At 35.6% G+C, this 8,628-nt stretch overlaps 1 protein-coding gene across 1 annotated transcript; it reads right to left on the minus strand.

Moving 5' to 3' along the window:
* Positions 1-2,794: 2,794 nt before the first annotated feature.
* On the minus strand, positions 2,795-4,190 carry LOC119999527 (auxin-responsive protein IAA4). Its single transcript, XM_038847178.1, has 3 exons — positions 3,869-4,190; positions 3,456-3,755; positions 2,795-3,358 (listed from the first exon to the last, which is right to left on the minus strand). The coding sequence occupies exons 1-3, from the start codon at positions 4,069-4,071 to the stop codon at positions 3,283-3,285; spliced, it is 579 nt and encodes a 192-aa protein (XP_038703106.1). The 5' UTR covers positions 4,072-4,190; the 3' UTR covers positions 2,795-3,282.
* Between the last annotated feature and the right edge of the window lie 4,438 nt (positions 4,191-8,628).

Raw genomic sequence — 8,628 nt, forward strand, 5'->3', positions numbered from 1 at the left:
CTAGTTACCCTAATTATGTCTTCGAGGGTACGGAAATATAATACTAAAAATCAAATGTTTATATAATAACGATATGTGATGGATAATTGAAAGTTAATTTATAAATGTTCTCTTTGATTTTTCATAATTTGAAATTGTTTTGTGATGATTTCATATGGAATAGTATCAAAAACATATTTTTTTTCAATATATGCAATTAAACTATCATTTAATCATTGGTTGCTCATTCAATTTTGAAACCAGTTCTTAACAATTTTCATGTCATAAAATGATCCATATACTATAGCAATTACGACTGATAGAATCAATATCAAACTCATAAGTCTATAAATCAATGTGTATACATTATGTCTTCTAATATCTATCATTTTTTAAGAAAGATGACTGATTTCTTTTAATTCTGAGAAATCAACGCTAAAGCACACATCAATGACAAAAGTATCAAATTGATATAAAGGTGTCGAAAACTCTATATCAGAGAAGTCCCTTGGATAAAATTGGGAAAAACAAATCAACTTTTGTTTTTCAAAAGTTGCCAATGAATTAGAAGGATTTAGGCATGAAACACATATATAAGCAGAACATTGAGAGTTTGAGACTGACTAGGGCGTAGGAGGGAAAGACGAGAGGTAAAAGAGAAGAGGGCACAAGATTGGGCTGCGCCAAATGGCATATCAGGGTGTAAGAGTTGGGTTAGAGCAACCACAATGATGATTTTTTACTAGGGACAAAAAGCTTAAAAATTATATATAGCCAAAAAAAAATCTAGGGTGGGCAATTGGTCCTCTTTGTGTCCACCCCTACTCATACCTTGTATCTTAAAACAAATTTCCATGTTATAATCTTTTTATTGTTGATAAATCATGAGATTATGTTATTTTCCATTTTATTGCTTTGATGATACAAGTAAATGTAGAGGAATTGTTGTGTAATTTCTCGTCCTTTTCTTCTTCTTTTTCCCCTTTTTTTCAATGACTTCTTGTGTAATCTTTTAAAACAAGATGCAGCAGGTGTAAATGTGTCAGATTCCCAAACATATATGGTACCGACAAGTGAATCAAATTCAGACTGAAGTCCAGGAATCATGTCAGATTTTTGTGTTGGGGCATACCTTTCAACACTTTTTTAGAGTTAGAGAAAGGATATGATAAAAATATACATTTAGTCCCTCAATTGTACCATTGATTTCATTTTTGTACTTAAAACTTTTTTGTTCTTAAAATCGTCCCTCAAATGATTTCCAAGTTGGTGTAATTTTTACACCTGTCCACCCATTTGTTTTAAATTTTGCACCTGTTTTCTCACAAAATTTCCAAATGCTCTCACTATTTTGTTGTATAGTTTAATCACTAAAAGTGATATTATATTTGTTAAAGTTTGTCAATTAGAATTATTCAAATATGCCAAATAGATATCACGTTGGATTTTTTTCTGGCTACTATCACTTTAAGGACAAAATAGATATCTTTCAATAGTGAAAGGATGAAGTTAAGAGAAAAAAAAGTTTAGAGATTAGGTGTATAAAGGATATTGATGATAAAGTTGATTCTTTTTAAAGATAAAAAAAGGTTATCTTCTGATTAACTAAATTAAATCTGCCTGGATTAGTCCCACACTCCCATTTATGCTTTCTTTATTATTAATACAATGACTCAAATACAATGAACCTCTACTTTTGTGATCACATGGAAAGCTGGTTTATGAATATATTTTATTGCTCAATTTAAGGGGAAAAAAATTATAATGCATACCTTACAGTACACTATATATTGATAGAAAATTGCAAAAGTTCATGGTTATTATAACATAAATTTATTTGCTTTATGTTGTGGGCATCAAATTGATCTTATCAGACTTTGCCAAAAAATATATTATCTCAAACAATGTATAGAAATTCCCATATTATTTCATTGCTCGAAAAAAGGTTTCTGGCGAAGAATTACTGGTTTAAATATTTTCTGGCATATATATATATATATATACATGATTGATTCTTAGCTATGAAATTTGACTATATATAATGTCTTGGTCCAAGGTCTGATTAATTAGGTATCATATAGATGGAGATCTCCTGGATTTCTCTTGTTTTCACCATGCGCGACAAGCTTTTTTTTTTTAACTTTCCTACCATCTTCCTATCTACTTTGCTGCTTTACAAAACAAATGAAAGTGGTAATGAGGATAGGTATCCTTTATTAGCACAAAGTTTGATCTTAAGACCTTTGATCATTCTTCATTGTTGGTCAAAATATTTTATGTTAGATTTTGTTGTACAGGCTTGGCGTCCAAATGGACCTATGTAGTATATAGGAATTGTATGTGGAGGTGGAATATGTCATGATTATTGATACTTTACACAATGCCTCTTGACCAATTCTTTCATTTGAGGTAAGGTGTGACAAAATTATGTCCGGTCCGGATGATCAAATTTATCCGACTCAAATTAAACCAAGTTTGGTCATCAATTATACGTCCGAAATCTATGTCAAAATACAAAATTTTTGTCCTGTTTAATGTAGGGTTGGGGTCCGAACTCAGAAATTTTGTCCGATTTACTTGTCCAGACCCTGACCCTGATTAGATTATTGTCCGATTTAGTTGTCCGGATTTAAACCAATCCGGGTTTAGTTAATTAAGTACATCTGAAATCCAATCCAGATTAAGATCCGGACATATAAATATTTCGTAAGCACGGAACCGATTTTTTCCACCCCTAAAGGGAAGGCATCAGGCATCAGGCATCACAAATCCCTCAACAATTTATACAGGAGCTAAAAAATAAGCATAAGCAATCTCAGACCAACCTTCAATATATGTAATTCAAAACAATTTAGGTACACAAATCACAACTTGAATATCAAAGAATCATACACAAATACTTAGATTGAATACTGTATCAATTTTTCTTTGTATTAAACATACATAACCAAAACTTGGACAATAATGTCACATTAACCTGTTCTCTCCATTTACACAAATCAACACCAAGTATTCCAAGGGAGTTATGGTTGAATATCATGAGAAAACAAGACATCGATGATTTAACATGTGGGACACGGTCACTGCCAAACTGTAGTGAAAGAAAAAAGGGGACATCTCTTGGATTTTCTTCTATTTTTCTCTGTTTGGATGAACTTTCCCAGCAAATACAGTAAACTATGGATGAGAGGAGACTGATGACCCAAATACCTTCTTCGAGAACCCAACCGAACGATTTTCTCCTGATAGGAAAAATCTTTTTCTGGGTTGCTAGATGTGGCTGGCAGTACTTGTGGGGGTTTCTCATACTCCACAGCCAAGGCCTCTAGCTTCTGATCCTTTCATGATTCTCAATCTCTTACAGGATGATATGAACATTCTGTAATAAAAACAAAGCAAAAGCCTTTGTAAGTACAGATCCATAGACAATCATTAATCATTATATAGAGGGAAAGAGAAAGGATTAAAGAACTTACTCCCAAGGCACATCCCCAACAAGCATCCAGTCACCATCTTTGTCTTCATAGGTAGGTGCATATTCTGATCCTTTGTAGCCTTCCCTCTCCGAGTAGTCACCAATGGTGAGCTTGAACATGTTCTCCAAGGCCTTTAGAAGCTCTTGGTACCCCTCGTAAAGCTTCAAGTCAATCTTTCTAAGATATGGAGCTCCATCCACGCTAACTTTCACATAAATCCCAGATGCCTCATCCTCCTTCTTTGCTTGGAGACTGTTCTTCCTGTAGGACCTGATTGGCGGCCACCCCACTATTTGTGTTCTGCACATATTAACAAACAAATTAGTCCCCAGCCTTTTCCTTTTTTTAAGAGATATAAACACAAAAGCTCAGGTAAACGATTGCAAACAACTATAGCAAAATCATCGACTTACTTAGCAGGAGGTGCGGTCTCTGAGTCATTTCGTCCAACACTAGATGTGCCTTTCTGCTCACACTCCCCGGGCAACACCCGTTTGTTTGTTTTGGCAATAGAAGGAGCTTCTTGCTCGCTCTGTTCAGTTCCCGGCAGCCCCAATCGAAGCTCAGTCGCCTTGAGATTCAAATCATTCTCAAACAACCCACCACCACCTTCCATAACAATCTTTGATCACACGGACACAAGAAACCTTCCTGATTTCTTCCTCAAGCTTCAAAAATTCCACAAATAAATCTCCAAGAACTAGAGAGATGTGAATGGAGTTTTATGCTGATATGAAGAAAATTAAGAGTGGTGGGGGTTACTTAAAAAGGAAATTAAGAGAGTCGTGTGAAGGCGTGAATTATGGACAAAGACAAGGGAAGATTGTCGGCAGTAGAGGCAGCAAGTTTGAGGCAATTAGGGGGACAAGAGTGGGACAAAGGCTCAGCCGCCCATATGGAAGAAGACCCACCACCCTCCCTCTCCGCACGGTCAATATACGTTTTTGGAAAGCATTCCCATGTGAATGGGGCTCCACACGGTTGTTGGGTCTTTAGGCAAACATGGCCCATATGGGGGACCTACAATGTCTAGGAATTTTAATTTTTCAATGGAAATGGCATCTCCTACATACATGTGCTAACTTTATAGGATAGGAATTGAGGGGTGGCTGGTTGGTATGCTACTTTGCTAGGCTGTTGGGTACAAAGTTCAAACCTATGGATAGTTGGGGATGATGTTTATTGAGGGGGTTGGGGTGTGGTGTATTTCCCTCATAGTTATTAAAATCGTATTGCATGTCAAATCGTCTATGTTGAAGGTTTAAAGTTTTCGAGATTCAATCGATACGATTTTAAAGTTGAATTATTGGTTTATAATAAATAATAAATTAATATATATTTAGATATATAGTACATAGATATTGTATTCTACCAACATACATAATTTAAAAAAAATTGGTGCAATTAGGGTTTTGTCGGTTCACAGTTTTGATTATCTGATTGACTGTATGAAACGATTTTTAAAAAGTTAAAACTATGATTTTCCCATATGAGCCTTATTTACAAAAAAGAAAGTAATTTAATTGAATTCACTGAATAATCCACAAATCATATAAATCTAGCTTGCAGCAAATTCACAGAAGATCCATTTGTAGGACTTATTCTCGGAAAAGATTGAATCCTAGTTGAAAAAAAAAAATTACTCCATGCTTTTAACCACGAGGACAACTTGGGAATTGAGGGATAGCCAGTAGGTTACTCCACTCAAGACCTTTGAGGACATGGGTTCAAATCGTATGGGGGTTGGAGATGGAATTTATTTAGGGGAGGTTGGGGTGCGACTGTGAGGAGTATTGTCCTATGTGGGACCTATGTAAAGAGAGGAAAAAAAAGGGCAACCCTAAATGTGAACAATTTTAAAGATTTGTTTAATTGTTTTAGAAGACAATCACGTACTTCTAATCTCATTTTGTAAATTTTTAAAGTGCATAGAAAAAATGAAAATGACTTGTCTCTTCTAATAATATATAATAATTCATTAAATATCAACGTGACGTGAAATATCTCCTAAACCAATCATCCACTCTAAGAATTGTAGAACCCTCAGATATCCGATGTAAAGGGTTCCAAATTCCAATCCTATGCTACTCGCACTCCCACACAACTAACATAGGATGGCTTTATATCTCACAGTTTATCTCCATCAACATCCAAGGTCATGCATGCACCCACCCACCCGTGGGCATTAAAAGGTTTGGTTTTGTTATTATTCTTTATTACCAGGCCGAGAGATCTATTCCAACTTTGTTTCTGTTCATGTTCAAGGAGATCAGGTTGGACTAGTATTTTGTTTCACACCCCCCCCCCCCCCAATAAATAGAGCAGATCAACGATAGCAACATTGATTAAATCCACAAAGTTAGCCACATTATATGTGGCCATGAGAATGGAAAACCAATCAAAAGCTAGCTGTTCATATATTCGCTGTGTGGTGCCTGAGAGCTTCAGTACTGGTTTACTCCAAAACACAAGGACAGTGCGCAACAAATAAATCAGATTTCAGTCAATTCTATGGCTTTAATTCGATCATAGCTCTCTAGATCGATCGAGTCACATATTTGTCCACGTTGGAGGACACTGGGCTATGTATATACATACATATACATATACATATATATATATATATATATATATATGTCATGTCCCATCTAAAAACCAAGTTGAAAATGCATTTGTGGTGCACAAGAATTCTCAACTTATGTTTGCTAGCGACTCATTCAATGAGGTTTTAATCAGTATTCCTTGTTGTATATATAGGCTGGCATTATTTAAATGATTTCGATATATGCCAGTCAAATATATAGTCAATATATATCTTAATACCAAAATAGACTGCATTAATTAATGGCTTGTTGACTGGATTTTAATCAGGCAATTTGCGTTTGTTATTGTATGATGAGTCCAAATCAAACTTGAATGCCTGATGGCGATGACAACCCAAATTCGGGTCGACACATCGACATTTGGTGCAAGGGTTTCGTAAATTAAATTGTTCCATCGATCGATCTCTGCTTGTTTTTTTTTCTTTCTTTCTATGGAAGCCCTAGCCTGCTGGTTTGATTCTCATTTTGAGCGCACAAGCAAGCGCGTATTTGTTGTAAATCCACATCTCTAGTCTTGTGGATACATCGATCAAAGGCATAATTGACAAGTTAAGGGTGGACTTGTCCTTATAAAGAGGGTTACTTTACTAACATCTTTCGATGTGGTATTTTAAAAATATTTAACAAAATTGACCTTAATTTTCTCTCGCATAACTATATAATTAAAGCATGTACATGCAATTAGGTTTAATAGAAGGTATCTGGTTTTTAAGACCATACGTAAGACGTCAGGTTTTTTGAGCTAGACGCATTATTGTTCAATTATACCGACGTGTATGATGAGTCTGTTAGGATTTTTTGTTTTCCCATTCACACGTAGTGGATTCTCATTTGATTTTCTCATATATTCATCTCACTAAGACTAATTTTTTGAGATAAAAACCCGAATGAGGATAATATATACGTGCACACGGTTGAATTGGCCAACAATGTTTCAATCCCTTTTGACTTTGGCATTTGTCGGTGTTTATACCATTTTTAGGGCAGCTAATCTTGTACTTTTTTGTCTACTAAAGATACTAATTAACTATGCCAAAATAATGTTGATTACCGACATTATGAACAACCTTGGTTCATTGCTAGGGTAATATGTCCAAGAAATGATACTTACAGCTAATTAAAGTGAAGTCTTAAAGCTACGAAAACAAAAGGGGGAAATTTCTTGCTTGCAAGAATGCAAATCATAGTAGACAAAAAGACAAACACACCTTTTGTTTGAGTACATAGTGGTCCAAAACAGGCCAACACATTACACATATATACATACAGGAAGCAAACCCAACTTTCTTCTTTTTTTCTCTAGACATTAAATCCGTGGGCAGCTCTTATTCATGGTCGATGGTTTGGACCACCTTTTCCACAAAGTATTAGGGTCCACCAGGGTTTGGCAGCTGCCTTGTGCACCCTCCACCACTAGCTCCGATATCTTTATTCAATCATGCATGTCTCTATATTTGGATCAAACCCTAGTTGTGTGTGTACTGTTTACATGATGACCCCGACCCATGCGCCCCTACTTTCTTTTTCACAAGCTGTTGCTCCACAGAATGTGTATTGATGATATTAGGTGGCAGTGCCTATCATAAATCCACACCCCTATATCAACAATATTATTTGTTTTGGGTTATTCGGTTCCCGTGAATATATCGGGTCGCATGGTTTTGTTCCTCCAGAACTCAGCTACTACAGGTCGGAACCCAGCTCATTGAGAATCAAAACCCAACACTCACTAAGCTTAAGAAAGTGCTTTGTTGTAATGTTAGGGGTGGGCTTGCTCATATATACAATGTGATATATTTTGTTTTGTTTTGTTCTTAACAGTGCAAGGAGCTTTTGTGCATGCTCAATAAGTGACACCTTGGTCACTCTTATTTTTCTCAACAAAAGGCTTCTACTATAAATTCATTTTGGCTTAATTTGTAATTGTTCAAGCGTTATTATTTTAGCCTTTGAGAATATGATATAAATGACGTGTAATGACCCAACTCAACAAATTCATTTATTGAATTGCATGACAAATTAACAAATTATAAGACTGTATCAGAACTGATGTATTAAATTCAAACCTAAACTTTCACAATTTATAAATTCACATTTCTTTGAATTTTATTAAGAAGTTGACTCATATGTTTGAACACTTCTTAACGGACATTGAATTTTCACGTGTTAGGTAGTCAGATTTTCTTATCGATCAATTGCTCGTTGTGTGTAGGATAAGAACTAAAATTCTAAACCTATTAATTGTTAAGAGGGAAAAAACAAGAACATAATCCATAGACCGATTCACATGTTTTAAATAATTCATAAACTCGTGGTTGTCTCTTGAGTTTTGGATGAAAAGACTCAAGCGTGTTTGCGCTCTGTGGGTCCCTTATATTGATCACACGGGAGCTGCAGTAGAGTTCCCGGTCCCACCTATATCTGTGATCAGAAGGAGTCAGGGAGGCAAGGTCAGCTCCGGGATTCACTGAGAATAGTTTGGTCTGCCAATTCATGATACGCGATGTTGGTGAAGCCACGTACATATATATGTGCATGTGCATACGACCTTACGTGGCTTCAGTGGTGAA

This window comes from Tripterygium wilfordii, chromosome 1, assembly GCF_013401445.1.
Source record: "Tripterygium wilfordii isolate XIE 37 chromosome 1, ASM1340144v1, whole genome shotgun sequence".
Lineage (NCBI taxonomy): Eukaryota > Viridiplantae > Streptophyta > Magnoliopsida > Celastrales > Celastraceae > Tripterygium > Tripterygium wilfordii.

What these genes read in the sequence shown, in the direction of transcription:
- LOC119999527 (XM_038847178.1), bottom strand. Translation starts at nt 4,071, where the DNA reads ATGGAAGGTGGTGGTGGGTTGTTTGAGAATGATTTGAATCTCAAGGCG. An exon ending in GAGACCGCACCTCCTGCTAA is followed by an intron (nt 3,756 to 3,868) that starts GTAAGTCGATGA and finishes TAATATGTGCAG; the next exon opens with AACACAAATAGTGGGGTGGC. An exon ending in GTTGGGGATGTGCCTTGGGA is followed by an intron (nt 3,359 to 3,455) that starts GTAAGTTCTTTA and finishes TTTTTATTACAG; the next exon opens with AATGTTCATATCATCCTGTA.